The sequence below is a fragment of the Balaenoptera acutorostrata genome, chromosome 1 (assembly GCF_949987535.1).
Source record: "Balaenoptera acutorostrata chromosome 1, mBalAcu1.1, whole genome shotgun sequence".
NCBI classification, from domain to species: Eukaryota; Metazoa; Chordata; class Mammalia; order Artiodactyla; family Balaenopteridae; genus Balaenoptera; species Balaenoptera acutorostrata.
Window position 1 is genome coordinate 20342375 of NC_080064.1, and position 27235 is coordinate 20369609.

The 27235-nt window shown below is 53.6% G+C and overlaps 1 protein-coding gene and 1 long non-coding RNA gene across 2 annotated transcripts in view; one reads left to right on the forward strand and one right to left on the reverse strand.

The window, feature by feature from the left end:
• The window catches only part of MAN1C1 (mannosidase alpha class 1C member 1), a 138393-nt gene that overhangs the window by 94528 nt on the left and 16630 nt on the right, over positions 1–27235 (forward strand). Inside the window, exons 3-6 of the mRNA XM_057527437.1 lie at positions 10953–11068; positions 13454–13534; positions 17906–18000; positions 24319–24445. Of these exons, the coding sequence (XP_057383420.1) occupies positions 10953–11068; positions 13454–13534; positions 17906–18000; positions 24319–24445 (419 nt within the window). The remainder of the gene's footprint in view (positions 1–10952; positions 11069–13453; positions 13535–17905; positions 18001–24318; positions 24446–27235) is intronic.
• LOC130704679 (uncharacterized) lies at positions 340–26729 on the reverse strand. Its single transcript, XR_009005135.1, has 3 exons — positions 26452–26729; positions 2495–2630; positions 340–388 (listed from the first exon to the last, which is right to left on the reverse strand). It is a non-coding gene; the product is annotated as an uncharacterized LOC130704679 (long non-coding RNA).

Consider the following 27235-nt stretch of genomic DNA (forward strand, 5'->3'; position numbering starts at 1 on the left):
TTTCTCACCACCCCACTCCACCTCTGTGCTCCACAAACAGGCCAAGACTTCCCCACTCCATTCTATTTGCTGTGCATCTGCCTGGCCTGCCCCGACCCCCTCTTTCCTCCTGTGCTTCCTTCAGGCCTCAGCTCAAATGCCGCCCTCTCCTGACCGTACACCCGCTCTCTTTCCCTTTATCACATTTGGTCCTTTGTAACTCGGTGTCATCCATGTGACACCTGGTTGGTGTCTTTCTCCCCCACCAGACCTTCAGCTCCTTGAGGGTGGGGACCAGGACTGTCCATTCTCCAGCATCAGGCACGTCCTGAGCACTCCGAAGTATGTTTGTGGGTACATGAATAAATATTGAGCAAGTGACTTAATTCCTTGAAATTTCAATCTTCATCTGTAAAAGAGGGACAATGATAGCGTTTTCAGGAGGTTTAAAAAAGATGTGTAGAAGACTGTGCCTGGCACAAAGCGCGATCTGCAGTTGTTCTTATTAACCTCTGTGGTTGGCATTTAGGAGAATCTCACATTCCACAAGTGAACTTCGGTTGGGTGTCTGCCCTGGGCCAGGATTTCAGAGCACCATGGAGTTGGTCTCTGCCCCCCGACACTCCCCCCCACACCTCACACCACATTAGGAACAGGCTCTGGTGAGGTCACTGGCTCCCTGGAGGCTTCCTCATCTAGGTGTGAGGCAGTGGGCGGAGGGCATCGTTCAGTAGATCTCAACGATGCCTTTGCTCTTCAGGCTTCGATTAAACAGGCTTAGATTCAGCCCTGAAGACACTCACTGCCTGGGATGGACTTGAGAAAAGGACACAGATGACACAGATTACTATAATGAAAGTTGAAAGCAATTCTTTCAATAAAAGTTCAGAGGAGGACAACCTCAGGTCCAGGTGGGGCGATCAGGGATGTCTTCATGGAGGAAGCAACATTTTCTCCAAGACTTAAAGTAGACATTGGGTTTGGACATTTGTGGAGACATTTTGGGTTAGAGGAGGGCCTTCCAAGCAGAAGGAACAGCTTGAATAAAGGGCTGGAAGGTGAGAAAGCGTGGACCTCATAGAATCTGTAGTCCAGCTAGAGTATGGAAAACGTGACAAGACCATTAAGAAACAGGGCTAGGGGGCTTCCCTGGCAGTCCAGTGGTTAAGACTCCATGCTTCCACTGCAGGGGGCACAGGTTCAATCCCTGGTCGGGGAACTAAGATCCCACATGCCACACGGCCAGTGAATGAGTGAATAAATAAATAAACAAATAAATAAGTGCTTTTGGATAAAAAAAGAAATAGGGCTAGAAGGGCATTATATCAGTCAGCTATTTCCAAAAATAATGCCATGTAACAAATTACTCCACAGTGAGTGGCAGGCAACCGTGAGCATTTATTTCTCGTTCATGTAGCTGCAGATAGGCTGGGGTTTGGTTTATCTAGGCTGTGCTCAGCTGGTCCAGGTCTGCTCCACCTATCTCTCATCCTTCATGGACCTTCATGGCTATTTTAGACTTGCTCTTCTCCAGGTGAAAGGTGGACACACAGGAGGGCAAACCGCACCCCCCCATGCAAGCTTATTTCAAACCTCTGTTCAAGTCACATCCACTAATCCCATTGGCAAGTCTCATGGCTAAGCCTAAAGCCAGAGCCAGTTTTAATTCCCTACCCAGCATGAGGCCAAAGCAGGTTACATGGACAAGACCAACGTTGATGGGACAGGGATGTTTACCCTTCCCCTGGAAGTGGAGGGGTAGTACTGGGCAATTATCTAATTTGCAGGTAGAAGCCAGAGTATGGAGGGACTCTGGGTCTGCCCTCAGGAGCTTCCCATAGCAGCAGTTGGATTTAGTGTCTCTTGGGGCGAGCAGCCAGGGCTCCGGCTTTTGCTCTTCTTCCCACTGAGGCAAGAAGTGTGTTAAAAATATCACAGTGCCTGCCCAGCTTGGTCCCGACTTCCTGAGAGCCCATACCTCCTGCCCGCCTAATCTGCAAGGGATCCTAGCTTTGCTTTCCTCTGCTGGAACTGAGACTTATGGTAACAGCCCCGTGCATTGAGCACCTACTGTGTGCTGGGTGTATCCAATTCTCTTGTACTGAGTGCCTGCTGAGTGCTCTTTGTATACATTCATCTGAACTGGCCACACCATTCTGAAAAGGAGACCCCATTGTCCAATTTTTCTGAGGCCCAGAGATGTCAAGTTAGTTGCCCAAGATCACACAGCTGGGAAGAGACAAAGCTGGGATAACCAAACCCATAAAGTCAAATGGTCTGGAAGGTGGTGTCTGGTTACAGCTCTGCCCTGAGCTGCTGTGTGACTTTGGAGGATCCTGGGTTCTAATTTCTCCATCTGCCTTTTCTTCTCTCAGAGATGCTCTGAGATAAAAGCACTTCAGAGCTTGCTACACAGCGCTGTCGCAGGGAATTTTTTTGAATACCAGTTTCAGGTCAGACTGCACCCTCAGCTCTTATTTAAAAACAAACAAAACGTTAACATTTTAAAATATACCTGGTTTTCCAACGAGGAACCCTGTCCAGTAGACTGCTTCAATGAACCGTGTCTGGCCATTCGTCACAGTGAACCTCACCCAGCGGTCGGCCACAGCAAACATTCTCCATCCGGCTGTGGCAGCAAAGCATGGCATCTGTTTGGGAAGAGTGGAGGAAGCCATTAGTTCCACCAGGGCCCTGACGTCTGCAGCTGTCCATCTTATTCCACTGACAGTGTTTTCCTTGGATAGCTGGCCACTTCTCTGAGTGGTATGTTTTCTCCAAGGCCAAGAGGCCTTGTAAAGTGTTTGGAAATCCCTAAGAAAGGGCTGTGGGCATTTCCACCAGCCGTTTATTCATTCAACAGCCATTTGTTCTTGCCTTCTCAGTGCCTGGCCTGGGGATGGATGCTACGGCTCCTGGGAAGAGTCCGAGCCGCCACTGCCCTTTGGGATTCACAGGCAAAGATGTACGGCGTAGTGCGAACAGTGCTATGACGGAGCACCTGCAGCAGAGCAGGGCAGGCTTGCAAAGGAGGGAGTGGTCAGCTCTGCCTGTGGCTCTGGAACATTTGAGAGAAGACACAATGCTCTTGCATCAGCAGATACTGCAGGGTGTTAAGCTGCTAGTGGTCTGCTCTGGGTAGAGCATTGCATGCAAAGAGAGCAGGAGGGAGGTGAGACTAGAGAGGTTGCCAAGGCCTGGACCACAGGCACCCTGCATACTGTGCCCAGGACTTTGAACTTGGAGAACAGGAGGCTTTGAGGGCTTTTTTTTTTTTTAATATAAATTTATTTATTTATTTATTTATTTATTTATTTATTTTTGGCTGTGTTGGGTCTTCGTTTCTGTGCGAGGGCTTTCTCTAGTTGCGGTGAGTGGGGGCCACTCTTCATCGCGGTGCGCGGGCCTCTCACTGTCACGGCCTCTCTTGTTGCGGAGCACAGGCTCCAGACGCGCAGGCTCAGTAGTTGTGGCTCACGGGCCCAGCCGCTCCGCGGCATGTGGGATCCTCCCAGACCAGGGCTCGAACCCGTGTCCCCTGCATTAGCAGGCAGACTCTCAACCACTGCGCCACCAGGGAAGCCCATGAGGGCTTTTTTAAAGGGCAGTGACATGGTCAGACTTGATCACCTTTTATTAATCAGCCTCTAGTAAGAGCATTCTGTTAGTTTCCAAGAATAGTTTGTAAAAAATATCTTTAGTCCTTCTGGAGGCACCAAGAAACCTTTTCCCAGAAACACTCAGCCCCTGAACACAACTTTATGTGATCCAGGAAATAACCATCATGGAAAGATTCAAGGAAAATATTCCTATTGGAGGAAAACAAACAAACAGATAACCCAGACCTGATAAAAATGGAGAGGTCCTAATCCCTAAAAAGATTTTATGCAGCCAGAAGACCTGATGTGGTTTTAAACAATGTACTTTGGGGTAGTGGGGATATCGCTTTAATTCATCTTCATAGAAACCCATGTGGCAGAACATTCCAGCTGCTACTGCTGCATAACAAATTACTCCAAAACTTACTGGCTTAAAACAATTATTTTATTATGCTCACAGATCCAGTGGGCTAGGAATTCAGAAAGGTCACAATGGGGACAGCTTCTCTCTCTGCCAGGATATATGGGCCCTGACCTGGGAAGACTTGAAGGCTGAGGGTGACTTGACAGCTGGAATTTTCTGGAAGCTTTTTCATTCACATGTCTGGAATCGTTGCAGACTGTTGGCTGGAACCTCAGATGGGCTGTCAGTCAGAAAACATATGTATGGCTTCTCCATCTATTCTCTCCTTGTGGGCTACCTTGGGCTTCCTCACAGTATGGTGGCTGGTCCCAAGAGCCAGCATTCCAAGAGACAGGAAGTAGAAACTGCCTGTTTCTTAAGGTCTGGGCCTGGGAACTAGCAAATCATCCATTTTGCTTTATTTTGTTATTCCAGGTAGTCACAAATTTCCACCCAGGTTCAAGGAGAGGAGCGTGGGAAGAGGTCCTCTTGTGGGATGGGATATCCTGCGGCATCCGTCTTTGGGAACTATGACCTGCCCCACAGCCATATTGGTTTCTTTGGAAGCTGAGAAAAACATTTGTGTTGTTTTCTTTACAGATTAAGAAAAGTCTCTGTGGACTATATCATCAAATTAAATGCAACCATTAGTATTTGGCTCTGGGGATACTGTGGTAATAGGCTACGCCTTGGGTGATTTTTGTTTCTATCTAAATGTTCTTCCTGGAGCCTGTGTCTTCCAGCCTTACCCATTTCTCTTTGCTAATATAATGTCACATAAAAACCTCATCATCATTAATATGGCAGAGTCAGGAGAGGGGATACAAACCACAGTCCTGCAGGGCAGGGTGGTTCCTGGCCAGGCAGCCCCCAGGGGAGGAGGTTATGGGAGCCCGGGGTCCATTCCCTTGTAGAGCCCGACTTGCGTGACAGATAGCTCTGTGCAGGGCACTGGTGTGGACATACTCAGCCACCCTGGCCGACGTGGCCGCAGCCTGCTGGGAGGGTCTCCTCTGTCTATTGGCACCAGCCCCTAGAGCAGACAGTTAAGCTGCCCTGGTGACCCGGGTGGTCACGGAAGATGCCCGGGCAGTAGGTTCAGTCTGTTCAACCGACACATTTACCTTTAATGCCTCTGGGTGCCAGACTATAGCCAGGCACTGAGAGATATGAATGAGCCACGGTCCCCTCGAAGCCTTCCCTGCCCAGGAGGAGGTAGCCCTTTATTCCCAAATACTTGTCGGGCACCTGTGATGGGCAGGGAAGTGTTCTAGGCAGTGGAGGGCAGCAGTGCACAAAGCAGAGCTCTCCCCCCCAGGAGTTTTACGCTCCATCAGGGAAGACAGTAAATAGGGAAGCAGACCCACGTGTAACGTTGCTAGGGATAAAGGCACTGGGAAAAAATAAAGAGGGAACAGGAAGAGCGATGGGGGTGGTATTTCAGCAGAGCGATCGCAATTGCCAAGGCCAAGACTCTAAGGCTTGGAGGGCTCCAGGAGCAGCAAGGAACTGGAGTGGAGGGAGAGGAGCCAGGCAGGGAGAGGAGGCCAGGGCCAGATCACAGCCTCCGAGGCAGGGGGGAGCCCTGGGAGGGTTTTGAGCAGAGGAACGGCATGATAGGACTTGCATTTCTGAAGGCGGTAGCCCAGAGGAGGTGAGGAGTGAGCGGAGGCTGGAACCCTTGTGAAGACAGAGCCACCAGGAATTGCTGTGGGGCCAGATGTGGGGGCGAGAGACACAAAGTCAAGGGCTTGGGCCCACAGCTCTTGGGAGGAGGGGGCTGGCATTCACCGAGGTGGGAAGACTGTGGGAGGGACACGTTTGGAGGGAGGTGCAGGATTTGCTTTCAGACGAGTTAAAGGTGAGATGTGTGTGGACCTCCGAAATATGAGTAAGGAGTTATTGGATAGTGAGTCTGGGCTCCGAGGTCAAGGTCCTGGCTGGAAACTTAAATCTGGGAATCATCAGCATGTGGATGGTATTTAAGCTGTGAGACCAGATTGAATCACTAAAGGAAGGAAAGTGGACAGAGAAGAAGCCCAAGGATGGAGCCCCAGGCGCCCCGGTCTTTAGAGGCCTGGTGATGAGGAAGAACCAGCAAAGGAAACTGGGAAGAAGCAACCACAGGGTGAAAAGGAGAAGCAAGAGGAAGAGCGGCATCCTGAAGGCCAAGATCCAGCACAGAGTGAGCGTGGTGCCAAGGTGTCGGTGCAGGTGCCAGAGACGGGCCAGCCTGGTCTCCTGCCCTCCAGCCTGCCCACCCCCACTGGCAGCTGCCTCTTGAGTGTGGAGACAACTCTACTGCAGACTGCGCCCCTGCTATTTCGGAGGACGGGGCAGTAAATGGACGAACCCTTTAGAGTGATGAGAAAGCACTTGTCATGGCGATGGGGGTACATAGAGTAGGGGCATGGAGGGTGGGCCCTGAAGGGCTGGGAAAGACTTCTTGGGGAGGGTGAGACTTCATGCAGACTGTGGGGTGAGGATCACAGTGGCTTCCTGGGTGAGGAGGCACTGGGCAGGCTCTGGACCCCTCAGGAGCAGGTGGAATGGGGAAGGCAACTCCTAGCAAAGTTTGTAGAAGAGTCACAGAAGTCGGGGTATGTGCTGAAGCTGCAGGGAATAAGGAGGGGCCCATTAGGGTTGGGCGCTGTGGCCTTTCGGGCTGCTTGGAGACAAGGCAGGGAAGGGGTGTGAGAGAAGCATGAGCCTCAAAGATCTCATGGTCTAGTTAGGGGGCGAAACAGAGCCCCACAGTGCAGGGCGGGAATGGAGGGTGCCTGAGTGGGAAGCCCAAGAAAGTGCTACGGGAGCTCTCTGGGCGGGAGGAGGTTGTCTGGGTGCAATCAGGGAAGGCTGCCAGTGGGAGGTGACCTTGAAGAAGGTGTAGGCTTTGCATATGCCCAGAGGCACAGAAAAGCTTTCTTGTCAGAGGAAACCACACATGCAAAGGTAGGAAGGCCAGAGGATGCAGCCTGTGTCCAAGAAGCAGAGCTTGATGCAAGATATTAGCCAGATCCTTTGGATTCAGACCCAAAAGACTTTACGTGCACGTGCGAGCGCACACACACACACACACACAACTCTTTATTGTATGGTTGTACTGTGAAGCCACTGCAGGTTTCTGAGCTGGGGATGGACACAACGGATCTGGTTTTCGGGAGACAGATCAGGCGACAATATACAGGGTGAATCAGAGGGGAAGGAAGGGGTCCAGGAGGTAGGTAGACCCTTTTGGAGGCAGGTGCACACCCAGGTCAGGGGTGGGAAGCAGCAGACACAGGTGGGACCCATATGACACTTTTCCTTTAAGTGGGGTCAAGGCTTTTGCAAGCCACATGTTGTGCCTACACTGCCCAACAGGGTGGTGAGAGGCCAGTAATGCAGGAGCGTCACAAGGCCTCAGTGACCCCAGAAGACTTTGTGGAGGGGCTGCCCAGGGCCAGCTGGGGACAAGGAGGGCCACACTTAATGTTTGTGGGGACAAGCTCAAGTGTACCCAACATCACGCCAACTCCTTTCCATCCACCCCCCCACTTAACCCTCCCAGCAGCCTCACGAGGTTGGTCCTACTGTAATCTCCATTTTTTCAGATGAGAAAAATGAGGTTCAGTGAGGTACGGTGACTTGCCCTGCACACAGCTAGTACATAGTGGAGCCAGGATTTGAACCCACATCTCCCTGGCCAGGCCAGTGTTTCAAGGTGAGCTAAGGGACCCCAGAAATAAGAACAATGAACTGATTTGTCAAGCACTTACACTGTGCCAGGCATGTACAGATGTCTTTATCAGGTGTATTTAGGCTGGGCATTATACGATACCTTTGTCCCAGTTCAGGAACCTTCAGTGGCTCCTCAGTGCCCCAGCCCAGTGGTCTTCACCTCATTTGACAGATGAGAACTTTGACACTTAGAGCAGATGTGTTGCTGGCCCAGGCTGGGATGTGAACCCAGAGCTGTGTTCTTTTAACAGAAGAACACAGGAAGGGGAGCCAGCGGGGGCCTTTGTGAACAGCAACAGTTCAGAGCTAGAGCCGGGAGGGTGGGCCACCCAGGAGAGTGGGCCGCCCAGGCCCAGGGAAGCTTCCAAGCTGGCCACCTGACTCTTCGTGCCCCGCTGGCTCTTTACATACAAGTTGTGGGCCTGTTGACTGAATAGGCGGCTGTCTTTTTCCTTGGGGAGCTGCCCCAGGTCAGCTGCAGGTGCAGATAGAGTTGAATTCGGGATAGGGCCTTCTCTCCTGCCCGGCCTGGCCGCCAGGTAACCTCTGGCCTGAAACGGAAAGCTTTCCAATAAGTGCCTTGCTGGCCTGCAGCCCAGCTGTGTGGTAGGTGGGAGCGGAGGGGGAGGAGGGCTCAGACACCCGAGAGCAGGGGCAGAACCTTGCCAACAAATCTCTTAGTGAGTCGCCTCCTCAGCTGGCTGCCTCGGGAGTGTTTGGGAGGGACAGCTGGTCACGAGGAGCCCTGGCTGCCCTCCCGGCCCAGCCAAGGCCCTGGGGCCTCGGGACTCAGGGTTGGCCCAGGAGATGGAGGGCCTGTGGGGTGAAAACACCAGGCAGCCCGGGGCAGGATCCAGAAATCGGGTACTCTGGGCCGCCTCTCCCTTGACCTTGAAGGACACACAGCTTGGGCTTCTCTTCTCTTCACACGTCAGAGCAGCCTCCTGCCCCCGCAGGGGAGGGGGACTTAGCAAGCAGATCCGAAACTGTTTTCCCAGGGAATTGAGAGGCCCTCTTGTGGAAAACACACTACACGTGGCCCGGCCTGGGGCTCCATTCCTCCCTTGGGCTAATCTTGGGCGGGACGTCTCCGGGGTCCTCATCTATGAAATCTAGGGGTGAGGCAGCCGCATCTCAAAAATCCCTCCAGGCCCTTAAGAAGTCAGGTTTGTTTGTAAGGCAATTATACTTCAATAAAGATGTTTAAAAAAAAAAAAAAAAAAAAGTCAGGTTTGAGGCCCTGTGGTTAACAGGAAGGGACCCTGGCATCAGAGCCAGAAGTGTGGACCCCAGGCCTGTGCCCTTTGGCCTGGGCATGTCTCGGTCCCTCTCTGTCCATGTGTGTGGCCCATCTGTGTCCCAAGGCCTGAGCACCTCAGGAGGGTAAAGAGTTCCCACGAACCGTGCTCAGCCTTGGACACCTACAGGGGAAGCAGCCAGGATAAACCAGAAAAAGATCAACTTTGTTTGGCTTTGAGTATGTTTTCCTACTAATCCTTAAGTGTAGGAGGGGTTGACATTCTGGAAATTCACTTCAACCCAAACGCCGAAGCCGTCCCAGGACACGTGTCTCTGGATTGGGAAACGCCTGCATCCCCCAGCCCTCCCCTCCCTCCACTCTTCCTTGCAAACCCTCCCTTCTGGAAATGTGTCTTTAACCTCCAGACTTAACTTTCTCCCAACTTCTCTCGGATCTCCCTCCCATCCTTTTCCAAGCCGTGCCCTTTATCTGACCTTGCCCAGCCTAGAGAAGTAGTTAAGTGTTTGAGTTTCACAAGGATTCTCTGCCTGCGAAGTCAACACAAGTGAGCAGTTAAGGAAGCACTAATTAAGGAGATTAGACGCTAGCTCTGAATGCAGGCGTGCCCGCAAAGCCGTGCTTCAGACTCAAGTGGGGCTCAGCACCTGTCAGCGAGCTCTAGTGTCCGCTGGGGGAAGGTGGAGGCTGTGAGTCGCAGTGCTTTGAGCCTCTGCAAGGAGGACATTAAAGGAACAATTACTCCTCTTAAGTTACCCTCTAGTCCCTAAAGGAAACTGCTGCTGCCTGCGATGACTAAAGTTGTAAGGAGTTGATGGGAGGCCATCATCTCTTCCAGGAAGCCCTCCAGGTGGACCCAGGCACATCTCTTTCTCCCTCCTTTCCTCCTTTACCGTCCTCTAGAAGGCACGCTCTGGTTGTCCCATGTGGGGAGTTCTTCCTCATCGCCCTGCTGTCCAGTCTGTGATGTGGAAAACTGCACAATTTTCTCAGCCTTTACTCCCAGGACAAGAGTCTAAGGCCCAGTGGCAGGGGCCAGGCCTCAAAGCTCACTCTTTGTGTACCCACTGGCCTAGAGCAAGAGTGGCCATGGAATCTTTGGTTTGTGCATTTGTTTAGTTTCTTTGTCCAAACTGTCTTTCTGTTTTTTTTTTTTAAACAGAAATAAATTTCTGGTTATAAAAATAATCCATGAGCTGAAGAAATCAAAAAGCACCTGTAATCCCAGCACTCAGCAATAACCACTGAATCACTTCCTGCCAGACTTAATTCTGTTCAGGCTCATCCACATTGGCAAACAGTAAAGAAATTATATTGTGCTTTTTTTTTTTTTTTGCAATCTACATTTTTTTTAGCTTAACAGATCCCATGTGTATCTCCCCAACTAACATAGGTCTTTCTCAGTTGTGTGAATGTCTGCATAGTGTCCTATTTTATACATAAGCCACAATTTGTATAACTAATCTCCTATTATTGGAGGTGGAGGTTTTTTTCCCAACCTTTACCCATTATATATGATACGGCAATAAATACCTTCCTGGATAAATATTTATGAACATCTTTTTTTTCTTAGAATAAAATAAAGAATGGCATTGAAGAGTCAGCGGACTGGCACATTTGTTAAGATTTTGTGGACCAAATGCCAGTTCACCTGCCCACCCGCCACCCCCAGCCATGACAGAGAAGTGGTGGGCACCCAACTGACCTTGATGGTTGACTTGCTGGCAGACGTAAGAGTGGACCAAGGTCTGGGAAGCCGCTCATCCCTTGAACTCAGTCTCTCCAACCCCCCACCCACTCTCTGCTGCCCTGAGGAAGAAGCAGCCCATGGGGGGACTCTGGGTCCTAGATGTGCCTTCAAAGGCTGGTGGCCCTGGAGTCTCCCTGGATCGTGCCTGGGAGCCTGCCCAGGCATTTAGAGGAGGCCCGGGGAATGGTGGCTCGTGTGATTGGGGTGGAAAGGACGACATTGACCCATCCTCTGTGCCTGCAGGAGGCCTCAGCGGGGCAACGGTCATTGATTCCCTCGACACCCTCTACCTCATGGAGCTGAAGGAGGAGTTCCAGGAGGCCAAGGCCTGGGTGGAAGAGAGCTTCCACCTGAACGTGGTGAGTCGAAGACCTCCGGGGTATTAGAGCCAGAAGTGGCCCGAGAGGTCAGTGACCCGCTCCTCCCAGGCTGCCCAGCAGAGCATTCTTGGAAGCAGGGTTCCATGCACGCTGTGCCAAGGCCCCTCTCCTCAGACCAGCCTTAAGGTGTGGGATGTCCCCCCAGCCCTGGCCGGCCCATGAGTATTTACCAGCCGGAACTCCCCAGGGTGGAAGACAGCCATTCTTGCCCTCCCTAGGGTGCCAGGCACATTGCTCCCACCCAGGAAGCCCCTTCTGGGACTGAATCTGTCAGACAGAACAGCAGCAACAGGGGAAGCAACTCTGGGAAGGGAGAAGTGGTTATCTGCTCGGAGCTCCCCTAACCTAGAGGTCCCCATCCACCCCCGTGCTGCCCTCTTGAGAGTGAGAGGGGCAGGGGGAGCTGTCTGGTTTGAGGCCATGGCCAGGTTTGGGGCCCTCTTGGTTTCCAGCCTTGCAGGCATCCCTGGTCAGGGACCAGGGCCTTGGGGAGGGGATGCTCATGTATATGGATGGTACAAAAGCCTTAAATACCAGATGTCTCTCCCACTGATCTCCCAGCCCAGACTAAAGTAACAGATCCTTCCTGGAGGTCTCAGCTCCCCACAGGGAGAGGCTGTTTAGGTGGTTTGGGGCAGCAAGACATGGAGACAGATGGGTAGGGGGAAGGGTCACATCAAAACACACTGTCGGGCTCCATCTGGGGCTCCACAAGTGACAGATCCTGCTATGAACCGGGACAGCTCCTGGCAGAATGGAGGCCTCTGCTCCTGGAGAGGCCCACGTCAGAGCAGAGCAGGGCAGAGAGACAAAGTGCGGAAAGGCCGGGAAGGCAACGCTACGGGAGAGCCTCTGGCTCAGCTCGCAGCCTGGGAAGAGTCATTTAACCCTCCTGGGCCTTACTTTCCCAACCAAAAGATGGTACAATTATAGTGCCTAATTCACAGGCTTGTGAGGACTGACCACCACGGAGGGTTGTAAAAAGCATTTGATGACACTATAAAGTCCAGTACAGATGAAGTGGTGCCATCAGCACTGTGACGGTTTTGAGGCTGGTCATGACCTCTGCCAGTCTGTGCGAGGCGAGGAGGTTCACAGTCCTCCCATTTCCTACAGTATCGGAGGCAGGAGAAGGAAGGAGTGTCTCCATAGCCCACCTTGACCCCTGTGCAGATGGTGGGTAGAGAGCGGGCCTCAGGCAGCTGCCTGAGGAGCCAGGTGGTGGCAGGGCTGGGCAAGCCTAGGGACATTCAGACAGGCTGGGACAGATTGGGAGTGTCCCTGGAAGAAAGCAAGATGGAGTCTCTCTACCTCTCTGAGCCTGGGCTTTCTCATCTGAAAAGTGGGAATGGTGACTTCACCAAGGACTGTAAGGCAAAAGAGAGTAGCTTTGCATGTGCTCTGTTAATGGACAATCTCTCCCAGATAAAAAGATGACCATTGTTGTCATCAATAACAAAAGACCGCGATGTGGCAAGTATGCCAAGGGGAGCCCTTGGGGGGCTATAACAGGCACCTTTATGAAGCCATGCCCAGCACTGGGAAGGCACTGGGCAGGCATCTCACCTGCCCCACTCAGGATCTCATATCCACCCTGCTCGGGATGAAGAAACTCAGGCAGAGAAAAGCTAAATATCTTGCCCAAAGTTCAAAAGCCAAGTGAGTGACGCAGGTGGGATTTTAACCCAGATCTGGTCCTTGGCATGATGCCTCAACACCCCTGCTTTGCAGTCCACACTTCAGAAAGAAAACAACAATGATTAAGGCAAGTGTGGGTGTGCCCTGAGGGCTACAGAGCTGAGGCTGAGAAACTGCTGGTTGCCTACTAGGATCTGCCTGGCACCCCTCCTTTCCGCCTCAGAACCTCCTGTGAGAACCTTCCACTTGCCCTGTCACCCCAAAGAAGGACCACACCTTCCTCCTGCTAAGCCAGGGGGCTCTCTCGGGGAGGAGCGGGGCCAGACAGGAGGAGGATTTGCCCCTCCTCAGGCTAAGCTTCAGCCAGCAGCTCCCCACACAAGTTCCTGAGCTCCTTGGAGAGCAGCCAGGAATAACTTTGCTCCGATGGCCTCCAGCAAAGGCTGGGGAAGGAAGCCAAACCCAGTGTTTATTTGGAACTCTGTAAATGTTCAGTAGCTGCCCGCCAGGCAGGTGCTGATCCCTCTCACCTTTTGCTCTGAAAACCACCACCAAAGGTAGCCTGGCCCGCTGGGCAAGGGCTTGGAGCCTGGCGCAGGTGTGGCCAGGTCAGTGGCGCAGGGGCAGTGGCAGGTGTGACCTGTCTCAAGGGCCTGCCTGCCTCAGGAAGCCCTGTGGGCATCTCACGAATGTCCCCACTGCCCTCCCTGTCTTTCTGCCCCGCAGAGTGGAGAAGCATCCTTGTTCGAAGTGAACATCCGGTACATCGGAGGACTTCTCTCGGCCTTCTACCTGACAGGAGAGGAGGTAAGTTGGCCTTTCAAAGCCCCTGGACCATCCAGGCTGGAAAGGGCTTAGGAGAACATCCAATCCCACCCCCTCATTTTACCAGTGAGGAAACAGGGATTCGAGGGGATCTGAATCCCATCTCCATGGTGCCACCCACAGATTCTTCCTCCTCTTCTGTCCGGTGCTTCGATTTTGCTGCCCAGGCGAGCCCAGGTGGCTTCCACAGTTGCTAGTAAATTCTCCAAGGGCAGCAGTTGGGTCTGCCCACCATCCACACAGCTCCCCATAGGGCACCTGCGATATCTGTGCTCCGTCCAGGCTTGTGCTGCTGCTGGACTGATTTTCGCACATGCTGGTTCTCAGGACTGATAAAGCCAAGACCGGTGTTTCACCATTTCCTCCTCGGGCCCCTTGGCCTTGGCCTGCTCCACAGCCATCCCCTTGCCCTCTCCCGGGCCAGACACCAGCCAAACCCCAGCTCCAGGTCTCAAGGGGGCGACCGGGGAGGTGGGCAGCCACTGCCGGCCACTCAGCCCAGGCGAACTGCGTTGGCTTCCAGAAGGAGGGCCGTGAAGGGCGGCGAGAATGCAGAGCCCTGGGCACAGAGTCAGAAAACCTGCGTCTCATCCCTACGCGGCACCTGCCTGTGGCCTTGAGCAAGTCCCTTCTCCCGCCCCTAGACCTCATGCCTTCCCCACCGTGGGGTGGTCCTAACACCCTGGGGTCAGAGAGCTCTTGTGAAATGGGACAAGTGGGAAAGGGTTTGGCCCCAGGGCTGAAGGGCTCCAAAGCCCATGTTCTCTGCACTGCAAGGAATCCTGAGAACCGCAGAAATGGGAGATTTCATCCCTCTTGAGCGCCTGGGAAAGCACAGCCTGAGGATCTGGGGGGAGGCTGGCAGAATCCCCAGCGCATGGGGCACCCGTCAGTTGTGCGGCCCCTACGCAGAGCGGCGGCTGCACTGCTCAGCACAGCCGCTGCTCTGTCCGCTTGGAGACATAATTATCCTGCCCCCTGCTGGTGGGGAGCCTCTGCCGCTGCTGTCAGAGAAAGCCCTGCCGCTTCCCTTCCAGCAAGTGGCGCGGACAGGCGGAGGCCACGCGGGCGGAGGCAGCAGGCGGCGAGCACTTGATCTTTCCGGTCGCTCGGGGCCCCTCTCCATCAAGCCTAATCTCCTCAGCAGAGATTACCGCTTGTACCAGTTTGTCCCCAAATGATTGTCCATGGGAACCCTGCGAGCCACCCAAGGCCTGAATTTCATTTGAAAACCCCAGGACAGGAAAATGATGTGGAGCAGAAAAAGGCGCCGTGCTCTGCACGGGCACCGGCCAGCCTCCCGTCCAGTATGGGGGTGGAGCCATGCAGCTCAGGGCTCACAGGGGTGGGTGTGGGGCCAGCGATTTCTGGGGGGCAGACCAGGCCGTGGGGTGTGGTAGGAGTACCTGTGTCCAGAAAGCCCAAGGGGAGCCCGAGTGGCTCAGAACCCCTGGGCAGGCAGGCTTCCGGGTTATGGGCGCAGCCCCGTCCTCCAGCCACGCCCCCCTTACCCCTCCGTGCCCAGCACCTCCCCGCGCAGAGACCGGCGTACACGCAGCTGCGGAGACTGAGATTTAGGAAAAGGAGCCGGTGCGGGTCGCACTGGCTCCTGTGTCTTTCCACCGTGGGCCTGGGTTCTAGCCCTTGTTCAGCCTGGCCCAGCATCACTGCTTGTCACCAGGACTCGGCCACACCAGACTGAGGCCTCCCTCCTCTCTCCATCCTCCATCTCGCATACAGGGGGTGCCTGTGGAGTGGGTCTTTCCCACGGTGTTTGTGGAATGAACGGTGAAGGAGATCCCACACCCCTTCCTGGGCTGAGGCCTTTCTTGCTTCAGAGGGAACCTGCAGGAGGTGGACCCCCTGCTGGTTAGGGCGGGCGGGGGGGGGGGGGGGGCACAGAGACTCCGCTTCCACGAGAATAACAGGAACAACCACAGCTGCACCAGGTGACATTTGCAAAGCACTTTACAGTTTTTATAGCATATTCATTTATGAACATCCTCTCATCTGATTTCTAGAAGACCCCTTTGAAGAAGCCAGGGCACACGTCACTGTTCCTTTGTGAAGATGAGGCTCAGAGACAGTACCTGGCTCACGTGGGGTCACGCAGCTGCTAAGTGGGGATATCTGAACCTGGCCTCTGACTCCCAGTCAAGAGCCCTTTCCACTCTACAGGATGTAATTTTTGCTGGTCTCTCTCACCTCTGTTCTGGAACCACTAGGCCACCGCCCATTGCGTGCCTTGGCTGTCTGAGGCCATGTCTCTCTGTGTTGGTGAGGCGGCTTGGTGTCCTGGAAAAGAGCCACTTAATAGCTCCATAACCTTGGACAACTTGCTTCTCTGAGACTCAGTTTTGTTTTCCTCAAAGTGGGTCAACACCTTCCCCACAAGCCTGTTGCAAGGATCAAAGGTCACGTAGATAAGACACATCATTTCCAAATGATAAGGAGGACAGGTGTTCCGTTCCGCATGGTACCACTCCTGTCCAGTCACACCTGCAGCATCCTCCCTGGGATGGTTGAGGCTCTGCCGTGCCAGCCTGCATCAGGGCCTTCCAAAGGAGGAGACGTGGTTTGCTGGCAGAGAGGAGCATTTCAGAGGAGTTAGCTTGGCGTCCTCAGGCGGAGGGCAGCCTGGAGCCCCAGCCTTGGGTCAGGTTCCCGTGGGTTCCTTCGTTCCTTCGTGCCTCTGTGCTCAGCCTCCCCGGGGGGCAAATGAAGAGATCAGGACCTTCCAACGAGAGCCCCTTGTTGTTGCTAAACCAGTGGCTTCTGGGGTGACTCGAGGCTTTGGAATTTGAATTCTAGACAAGCTCCCTCAGGGTTCTGCTGTGGTTGCCCCAGTGCCCACTTCTAGGACCCACTGTCTGGCGCTGGACGTTGTCATCTTCTGTCACCCATCACTACCAGGCCCCAGGTGCAATTCTTCCCTCTCCCTCCCACCCTCCCTCCTTCCTAAACAAGAACTACAGCCGCCCCACAGAGGCCTCTAATCCACAGCCCAGGTAGTGTTCACGAACTCCTCCCACTGCGGTCCCCAAACAGCTGCCTCAGAACCTTTAAACTGCACATGTTAGAAGGAGAGACCTCAAGAAGACTTCATTTTGCAAGAAGACGCAGGCGGTCAGCACACTGAGTCTCCCTGGAGCCCCAGAAGTGAAAGGAAACGCTTGTTGTCCCACCAGGAGTGGTTGCTTAGGGACTTGCTTCTCAGCTTTTCAAAAATAAATAATGTTATTGTGGGTTTGCTTTTATTGTAAAAATAGCACAGAAAATAGAGTTAAGCCAAAAGAAGAAAATAAAAATCCTCCATGAGCCTAGTCCTCCGAGAAGACCATGGTTAATAGTTCAGTGTATTCCCAACCTTTCCTCATGCATCCATTTGTATATAATTTTTACAAAAGTTGAATTACACCATTGTGAAATATTTTCTCTTAATAGATTATAAACCATTTTTTGCTATGAAATAATCTTCTCCAACATCACTTCAGTGGCTGCATGGTATTCCATTGCATGGATAAGCCATAATTTCACCACTTCCCGGTGGCTTGATATTTAGAGTATTTCCAGTTTTTCTATACTATTCTAAACAACACTGGAATAAATAGCCATAAAGTTAAGTCTTTGCAACATCCTTGATGATTTTTTCCCTTAGAATAAATTCCTAGGAGCCAGAAGGTCACAGGTGCTTTTGAATTCACCAGAAGAACAGTTTGAGGGGCTTAGAGCCTCGTGCAAGGGCCCTGACACCTGGGACCTCCCTCTGGCTTCCCGACCGTCACATCACCGGTTTAGCCATTCACCTTTGCCGCTGTAAAATAGGAACAATGGGCAGAATCAGAATGTCAGAGGGGAAAGGCCCTTCCCCTGGGTTTACAGGTGGGAAGGCAGAGGTTTGCTGAGAAGCAAATGGAAGGCAGGTTGGGAAGCAAGGCCGGGAGCTCCCCATCCCGTGCTCCTTACACTCTATCCGAATGTGTTTCTCACGCACTCAGCTTGGGGTGCACTGGTCCCGCCGTGCAGGCAGGCACTGACCATTGGTGACCCGCTGCCCTGACCGTTCCGTCTTCCCAGCACAGCATAATCACTGAGCCTTCGTCCTAGTCCTGACCCTGCAGTAAGGGCTTTACAACTATTATCTAATTTTCATTCCTCCAGCAACCCTCTGAGGAAGGCAATATTGCCCTGGATTTATAAACAAGGGAGGAAGTTGAGCCAGGAATTCATGAACTCAGGTTCACGTCCAGGCCTGTCTGACCCCAGAGCCTAATGCACCTCCCACTCTGGGCCCAGCAGCCTTGGCAGGTTTATCCGCCAGGATTCACAGTGCCCTTTGACCCTTCCTTGCAGGTGTTCCGAATAAAGGCCATCAAGCTGGGAGAGAAACTCTTGCCGGCCTTCGATACCCCCACGGGAATCCCAAAAGGCGTGGTGAACTTCAAAAGGTAGGATGCCGTCTGGTTTCCCACTTGTGGCTTCGGCTGCATCTGCGTGGAAACTGAGACACAGGGTGGGATGATGCCGCTGCAGGAATCACGGGGGTCAGTGGCACAGTGACAACTAGCCTCAGCCAGGGGCTCTCCTGAGCTGGCGTTGGTCACTAAACCTGGTTCTCGGGTTTAGGCCACGCAAGGCCTGATCTTTCTGGCATGGAGAAGAGGCTGCCGTTCCTCTGTGATCATCTCGTAACACTGCCGTTGACTCACAGCCCCACCGCTGTGCCCCATCTGCCCCCCATTCCCAGCTGGGATCCCGGGCCGGGAGGCACACCACACCTCCCACCACGAGCAGGAACCCAAAGCTGCTGGGCAGTCAGGACCCTGGGCAGAGGGACCCTGGTTTGCTGACCCCTCAGCCCTCATCAGGGCTGGGTCTCAGGAGCCCAGAGGGGCTGTCAGAACCCAGAGGGGCTTCTGGGAGCATCAAGCCCATGGAGGCTCAGACTCCGAGGAGGAAAGACCCTGGCCTAGGTCATATAAGCCAGTAACGGACCATCCAGGACATGATCCCAGGACTTCCAACTCCATTTTCAATAATATTTATTGTGATTCCTCCCTATAAAAATAAATCCTCATTGCAAAAAAAAATGTGGATTATACCAGAAATGTTGGATAAGACCCAAAAAATCACCTCTGACTCCACTAATCAAGAAACCACTGGCATGTTTCTTTCTACCGACTGTTTTAAAACATTGGTTTTTATTGGCCATTTGCATCGTTTCCCCTCCTGATAGTTTGCGTAATTCAGCGTGTGAACTAGAGTCTTTCTGGACGTTCACCAAGTCACAGAGCCAGAGTAGAAGGGACCCAGGGTGACACAGCTAGAGCAGGTGGGGCCAGGGCCGCAGCTCTGTCCCGCTCCAAAGCCCCCGGGAACTTCCCTCTGTGAGGGTGGGAGCCAGATGTGGCACTGAGACCCAGAGGGGAAAGGAAGGGCTCAAAGTCAGGGGAATAGTGGCCAGCCAGCTTTAGGATCCACTGAGGAGCATGAATCTTGCTCCTGGAGACCCCAGTGCACCCCACTGTCTTGCCTTCCCTCGCTCTCTTCCTCCCCTGGGCTGCCATCTCTCACCATTTCCCTGGCTATCAGAGCCCAGCTCAGATGCCACCTTCTCCAGAAGCCAGAAGTGTCCTTGCCTCTCCTGGCCTCCAGGCACTTTATCTGCTTCCTGTGGCCCTTGTCACACTCAGTCTTTGCGTTCCCCCACCGGCCCCGGAGCTTCTTGAGGGCAGGACCCATGTCCCTGTCTTTCTTTGTTCATTCCTTCAACAAATGTTCACGTGAGGCAGTGTGTGCAGCATGAGAGACCGACTCTGATGACTGCTGGCCTTACCGTTTATTGAGCGATCACCCTGCGCCTGGCATTACACTAAGGGTTTCGCTCAACGCCTCCCGGGCACACTCCTCACAGCAGTCCTTTTGGGTGGGTGTTTATATTATGCCCGTTGCCCAAGGTCTTCTAGCTCACAGGCAACGGGGCCAAGTTTTAACCCATTTTGTTACAGATCAAAAGCTCTGCTCCCAACACCCACCTGGCCCTCCCTCAGGCAGGAACCCTGCCACCCTCACGATGCACGGAGCGGACCTGGAGACCTGGTAGAAGGCACGTGCCGGTCCTCAGGCACCCAGGGAGCCCTCTGGGGCCATTCCTGAGACCATCCTACAACCTGAGCCTGGGGGGAGGGCTGTAATATGTCCATCACACTGGACTTTCTGTTCCACCTCCTGAAGCGATTTCTTATCTCAGGGATCTCAGCCCAACAGGGGAGGGGAGGCAGGGGCCCTGGGCTCGGGTGGAGTGCCCAAGGCCCCCTTTCTTCCTGGGGAGGTCACACCCTCTAGGGCCTTGCAAAGAAGGGAGGACTCGGCCTGCTCAGCAGCTTCACCTTCTTCATCTTCATCTCTGTGGTCAGAAAGGATTCCTGGGGTGTGATGTCACTTAAATCTCACTGCAGGCCAGGGAGGGGCCCTCAGGGCCCATCAAACCCCCATCTCGGTGCCAGGGCTGACTCCTCAGACCCTGACACTTTGATCCCTGCTCAGATTCCTTTCCCACCAACACTGATCTTGGAGCAACACGGCCAGACGTCTTGGAGCCAAGACACAAACACCCCGTCTTTCTGGATCCCTGCCCCAGGTCCAGCTTCTCAGGCCTCACTGCCTGGGGTCTGGGATAAGACCTTAGCTCAGGCACCCCTCCCTCCTCCATGCGTGGCACCCCCCTGACTCCAAGCAAGCCCCACAACCTGCAGCCCTGGTTGCCTGCCTTACCCGTGTCCTGCAGAGCCCGGACCTGATCCCCCGCAGATCCTGACATTTCTGATTAAGGAAGCGCATTTATTTTTAGGCTGTTTGCATGCTGCCAGTGCTGTATACATATGTATGTGTATGCATATTTCCTGGCAACACCTCCCTCTCATTTTCTGGGGAGGGTGTGTGTTGCTAAAAATGCCTCCCCATTCCACCAGGGAAAACGTCAGGGATGTATACAGCCCGCGTGGCGCTGAGTGTTCCCTTTGGAGAGGGCCTGCTGGTGGGAGCTGGGTCCACACTGCTGCCCCTGCTCAGAGCAGGGCTGGCTGTGAGCAGCTCGGACCTGGGCCCTAGTAGGAGGGGCAGTAACTAGGCCCTGTCCCCAAACTGCCCTGTGAGGAGGACCCTGAAGGGAGGTGGTCCCCAAGTGAGTGTGACCGCTCCCCCTCCCTGGTGGCAGGCCTGGGAGGCGGAGGCAGGGGCGGCTATGACCTGTGACCTGCAGGACCACTGGACTCTGGGGGAGGGGAGGTGACCAGTCCAAGGGCCTCTGCAGCTGAATCAATCTCACTGGCTCTCTCACACACCCAGCCTCACACACACATATGCACCCCACTGCCACTCACCCAACTCATGAGGACTCAGATATGCAAGCTCACCTTTGTCACACGCACTCTCCCACCTCTATGTATGTGCACAGATTCACACACAAAGATGCGTTTACATGTGCACGTTTCTGCTACACACATACATACACATTGTAATAATTGTGCACATTTTTGAATGTTCACTGTGTCCCAGGCACAATGACGTGGATTCTCTCTTTTCAGCACACAACAACCACATGGACCCCATTTTAACAGTGAAGAAGCAGGCTCAGAGAGGTGAGGAGGTAACTTACCCAGGTCACACAGCAGCAAAACAAAGTTAGAATCCTGGTCTGTCTGGCTCCAGAGTTAACGATTTCACCATACACACACAGGCACACACATGTAGAAGCTTCCACCAGGTTGGGGAGGGGCATTGTGGAGCAGCCCCTCCCACCAGGGGAGAGTCCGCTTGGAGACTTAAAAGGCAAGGAGGGGAGCAGAGGGCAGAGCTTCCATCAGCCTGTTGCCTCATGAGGCTGATCCGAAGACCTCCTGGTCTCTGGATGCTGCCCAGAACAGATGCATTTGGGGCACAAAGTACCTAGGATTTGGATTTGATATCAGCTCTACCAGCACTGTCACTTACTGTGTGACCTTGGAAAAGTGTCTCCCCCTCTCTGAGTCTGAGTATCCTAACCTATGAAATAAGAATCTTGGTATCTACCTCTGAAGTTGGATGTGAAGGTAAAATAAGATACCGCTGCTACCTGGCACATATTAGGAACTTGACTCTAACAAACAACACATAATGTAGATGTGCGTAATTACATAATGGTAGCAATGGCAGTCATCACGTGCATAATTTATACCTCACAATGGCTCTATGAGGTGTGGGTACTGTCATTTAACAGATGAGGAGACTGGGGTCTAGAAGAATTCACTGACCCTTCACTGACCCGCCTGAGGTCTCCTAAGCTGGGAACTGGGGGAGCCAGCATTTGAAGCCAGGCAGGAGAGAAGAAGGTGCCTGGCCTACCACCCGCCTCTGCCCAGGGCGGCTCGACCACAGGAGGCCCACTTGGGAGAGTGAGCATTGAGAGGGAGGGGAGAGGAGGGAGAGGCTCCTGTGGGGGAAAATGAGAACAAAAGATGGCTGGCGGCTGGGGGGGTGTTTTTTTACCTTGAATTTCTCTGCGAGGGCAGGAAGCATCAATTATTCAGGAAGCCCTCTGTGGGTACCTGCAGCTCCCACTGAGATCACAGGCTGGAGAGAGAGGTCTCTTGGCGTGGGGGGAAGAGGGACAGAGAGGGGTCAGCTTCCCCCTCCCTCGAGGTGGATATGGGGCCGTCTGGGGGACCCCTTAGGGAAGTGCCCTCTGAGGTTTGAATCCTGCCTCCACCACTTACCAGCTCTGAGCTTCTGAAGGCAACTCACTTCCCTTTCTGAGCCTATTTCCTCAAGGTTTAATGATGCTTTGCCTTGTGGGCTGTAAATGAAGTCATGATGCAAACGCCTGCCCCAGTGCCTGCATCTGGAAGCTGTTTTATTTACTATCTAGGAGCCAAGTTTCCCCTCTCTGTGCAACCCATCCCTCCCCACCTGCCCCCAAGTCAGGAAAATACCTAAGGAAGCAGGTATGTTTACTGAGATCGCCTGCTCCAGGAGATCCTAAAACTCAATTCCGTCTGTTTCTGGAAGCTGGAAGAGTTTCCTGACTTTCCTGAAACCACATCAGAGAGGAGAAGAGCAGCCTTAGGGGAGCCCCAGCCCACCCCAGATAAAGAAAGCGGTGCCCCTCAGCTGGCAAACTGTGACCTCCCAGACCCACGCCTGCCTTCCTAGGTCCTGTCCCTGGGAGACAGAGGGATGACAGAGGCCAGTTCCCAGGGAGCCAGAGCTACCACAGCAAGGAGGCAGAGGGGCTTCCAGAGGCCCCGGCAGAGCCAGCCCCCCAGCCTGCCACACACTGACTGCACCTTGGAGGCCCTACAGATAGGGGGCACTCACTCCACCCTGCTCTGTGCCCACCCACTGTCCCCCGCAACCTCCCTGCAGAGGGAGGTTGACCCTTGTCTCCCTGGTTGTCCTAAATGTCCCACAGGAAAGAGCATCGTGATACACATGAGGACTCAGATCAGGGAGAGGAAGCAGCTTACCCAGGGCCACCCCCATTCTGCACCTTCCTCTTCTCTCTCCATCCCCGCAAAGCCCTAGGAACGGAGACTGGGACGCATTATCCTTACTCAGTCTGACGGATGCAGAAACTAAGGTACATGGGAAGAAATGGTTTGCCCAAGACCTCGCTGCTAACAGACTTGAACCTGTGCCTCCTGGCTGCAGGTCCAGGGAGATTTTAAGGGACAGCTCCTGGAAAGGCAGCGTCCTGGCCTCTTATCATGTAATGAGACGACAGGCCGGCAGCTACACAGTGATTGGGGCAAGCTCTGGCGTCAGACCAGCCTTGGGTCCCCACTGTTCCATTTACTGTGTGATCTCGGGCAGTGATTTCACTGTCCTGTGCCTTGTTTTCCTCATCTGTGAAAGGGGCAGATGGGAGGATTACCCGAGGCGCTGCCCCTGCACTCTTCCTCCCTGAAAGCACCCAGTACTTTCAAGGAAAGGGAGGAAGCGGTTAGTTGACAGCCTTCTCTGGCGGGGTCGCAGGGTCATGCTGGTGACCCATCTAAGGTGTTCGTGAGACATGTACGTGCCCGGCGAGTGAGGAGACATTTGCTCTGAGAGCCCCTGCTGCTTTCATTCCTAACCTCAGACTTCCCAGGGTCCAGCAGCCCCAGGTGTGTGGTCTTAGCAGGGCCACCCACCCTTCAGGTGTGGGTTCCACGGAGTTCCAGGCGGGGGCCATTGTGTGTCCATGAGCAGTACTGGCTGAGGGGGGAGGTAAGGGGCCAGGTGGGATCCCTGCTCTTCCTCTGCGCCCTTCGGACCCCAGCCACGCACCGTTTACCCTCCACAAGCAGCAACAATGATTATGAGCCATTGACAAGTGGGTAGAAATAGAGTGTTCTGTGTGTAGGTTGGGGGGGTCTTTGTGGCCCCTGACAGCATTATCGGTATCACCTGTAAATTTAGCATCACGTGTGTGCCAGGTCTTGGCCACCAAGGCAGCTCTGCTAATATTCTTCTGGAGCCTACACGTCTTGCAGAAGCTGCTTGACCACAGAAACAAAGAATATTGCCTGTCAGACAGGCCTGGGTGACCTTCGGCAAGTTTCTCACCAACCTCAGTGTCCTCATCAGCTAAATGGGGCTGTGAATAGTACCGACCCGCAGGGAGGATTAACTGGGATTGCATGGCGACACTCCTAGTCCAGTGCCTGGCACACAGTAGGTGCTCCCCAGCGGAGCAGAGGAGCCAGCCCTGCTGGCAGCGGGTGACCGAGGCTGCTTCTGTCTTTCAGCGGCTCCAACAGGAGCTGGGGCTGGGCCATGGCAGGGAGTAGCAGCATCCTGGCGGAGTTTGGGTCCCTGCACTTGGAGTTCCTACACCTCACCCAGCTCTCTGGCAACCAGGTCTTCGCAGAAAAGGCAAGTCTTCTCCCCTGCTCCCTCTTCTCTACACGGAGAGCGAAGGGTGGGCACTCGGCCTGTGACAGGGAAATGGACCACGGGCCAGCTGGAGGGTGTGTGGGGAGCCCGAAGGCCTCCAGCCACTGCCAGCATAGCAAATAGTTGCCTAATCGTACCCAATGCCAGGCACCAGGGAAGGTGAGTGCAGGGAGTCAGCAGCATTCTACAGAGGGCACGGCAGAGACATAGCTGCCAGCGAGAAGGTTTTCCCTGGTACATGTGCGCTTGCTGGCAACCACACACGTGTGAAATCTGGAGAAAGTGCAACAACGGAAATCCAGGCACCAGTTTGCGTTGGCAGGAATTGGCCACCCGGCACAAAAGTCCCCTTTCCAGAGACATTTAACTTCTTCGTGTGAGATCTGCCTGCCTTTCCCCTTCCAGATGCCCATCTAGCTCATGCTGTCAGCAGGCTGGCAAAGCAATTTCGCTCTACAGCAGAGGCTCACGTCTGTTCCTTCTCATTGTTACCAGGCTGGCGAAGGCCACAAGGGGTTCAGAGCGCTAGCACCCAGGCCTTCATCCATCCTGACAGCTGCCCATCCCTGCCCCCCTGTGAAGCCCTCCAGAAGGAGCAGTTCCTCAGTGTCAGAGCCCTTGGCAGTCCTACTGTCTGGAAGTGTCTCCGTAGGTCTAACCCTCAACCCAAGGAAGGGAAGTGGACATACCCCACCCTCAGATGGTGCTTGTCCCTTCCTGAGTCCTGCCCCTGTAGGGAGATGAAGCCCTGCCCTCCAGGAAGAAGGAGACCCCCACTCCCAAAGCCTTCTCTTCCCCCCAGATGTGAGTCTCTTGGAATGCCAAGGGAGCTGGGAGGTCACAGAGTCACACCTCTACCCAGTGGCTCTCAGTCTTTTGTCAGCCAACCAGCCCCAAAGCATCATATAGCATGCTGGTGAAGAAGTGGATTTCTGAGTGTCGCCCCAGGCCCAGGAGTCTGCATTTTAAATAAGCACCCATGTGCTTTTTGATGCCAGGTTTAGGACCACTGCTTGCTCAGTGTGGGAATCCACCCAAACTTTCTTGAGAAGCTCAAAGAAGAGCTTTCAACCCCTTGATTGCTTCTTCTGCACTAGGGCTCACTACCAGCCTCAAACAGCCCCTCATGTTGTTAGACCTCCCTTCAGAAGCTTTTTCTTATATTAAGAGGACTCTGCCTCCCTGGGATACCCCACCTCAAGAGCTCATGGAATAAATTCAATCCTACTTCCGACGGGTCTTCTCCTCTGGTCTTTTTTCCTGCCTCCAGGCCCTCCCTGCCCCCAGCCTCCCTATTTCCACTGCTCTTGAGCCAGACCCCTCTAGGAACACCATGGCCGGCTCAGAACGGAGTGAGACGAGCAGCTTGCTCTCGTTCCTGCTAGTCTGGAGATACCACTGCCTGAGCACCTACGATGTGCTGGGTACCGTATAGTAGCTCTGATTTTCCCACCAACCCTATGAGGTGTGTCTTCTGTCATCCCCATTTTACAGAGGAGGAAACTGAGACTCAGAGAGGTTAAATCACTTGTCCTGGGTCATCCAGGTGGTAAGTGATAAAGCCGAGACTCAAACCCAGGACATTCTGGCTCTGAAACCCATGCTCTTCAAGACCAGATCAGTTCAGCAGGCTTCTGGATTTTTCTCAAGGGTCCATCCACCTCATTGTCTCTCTGCGTCTCTTTACATTTACATTCTCCAGCTACTTTCATCCGCCAGTCATGCCTCCCACAGAGGCGATTATAGGCAGTCAACAAATTGGCCCAAATTCTAGAAGCGCCCGCACCCTCCGGGGGAGCTAATTTAGCCCGTTTCACTGCTCACCACCAGGACAGTCGAGAATACCTCTGTTACAAGCACATTCCCGTCCCCCATAATGGGCTCCGTTAACATAAATGGATATGAGATCTGATGTGGCAAAGCAAAGTGCCGTCCCCCGGAAAGAAAGGTCTGACAGCTAAAAGGCTGCTTTCCCTGCTCCTTACCTTGTAGATAAATCTGCGCGCATGCTACAGCTCCATCCCGGAGGGCCTTTCTGTCCTGCAGAGTCTGTACTGGGAGGATTTCATGTACCGCCAGACAGCAGACCCTGATGGATCAGGCCTTCCTGAATCCCGCATTGTGCCCTTTGTAGCCCCAAAGGTTGCAGATCCAGCCTCCTGATCCAGCGGGTGTGGCCTCCGCTACACGTTGCTGCATGGTCCCTGCCCTGATCCATGTTGGAGCCGGGGCTGCTCCCTGTGGTCAGAGAGGCCTGACTCACGTCCTGGCTCTGCCACTTACAAACCCCGTGACCATGGGCAAGTGACTGACGCTCTCTGAGATCCGGGTTTCTCGTCTGTTAGACTGAGATAATAATACTGTGTAGGTTGTTATGAGGGTTGGAGATAATGTATCTAATGGGTCTGGCTCGCAGCAACTGAGAAACATTGACAGCGTTGTAGCGTTGTAGTTGTTGTTACTAAAACCCCGAGATGCCTATTAGGGCACAGGGATGTTGAGGGGCCCAGGCCTCCCCTCTGGAACGGTTCCCACAGTATCTGATAACATATTACCAGGCTGAACCGTATGAAATTGCCAATATAACCGTTTCTGACCTATTAAAAAGACAGTTTTGTCTAGCACTTACAAATGAGCTACTGTCACTTATATGAACGCCCTCCTATAAAGACCCGTCCCCAAAATCCACATGCAATGAGGAAGGGGTGAGGTGGGGGAGGGGAAACTGGCAGGGCCCCGGGCAGAGCAGTCAGTGCAGAGGTGGAGGGT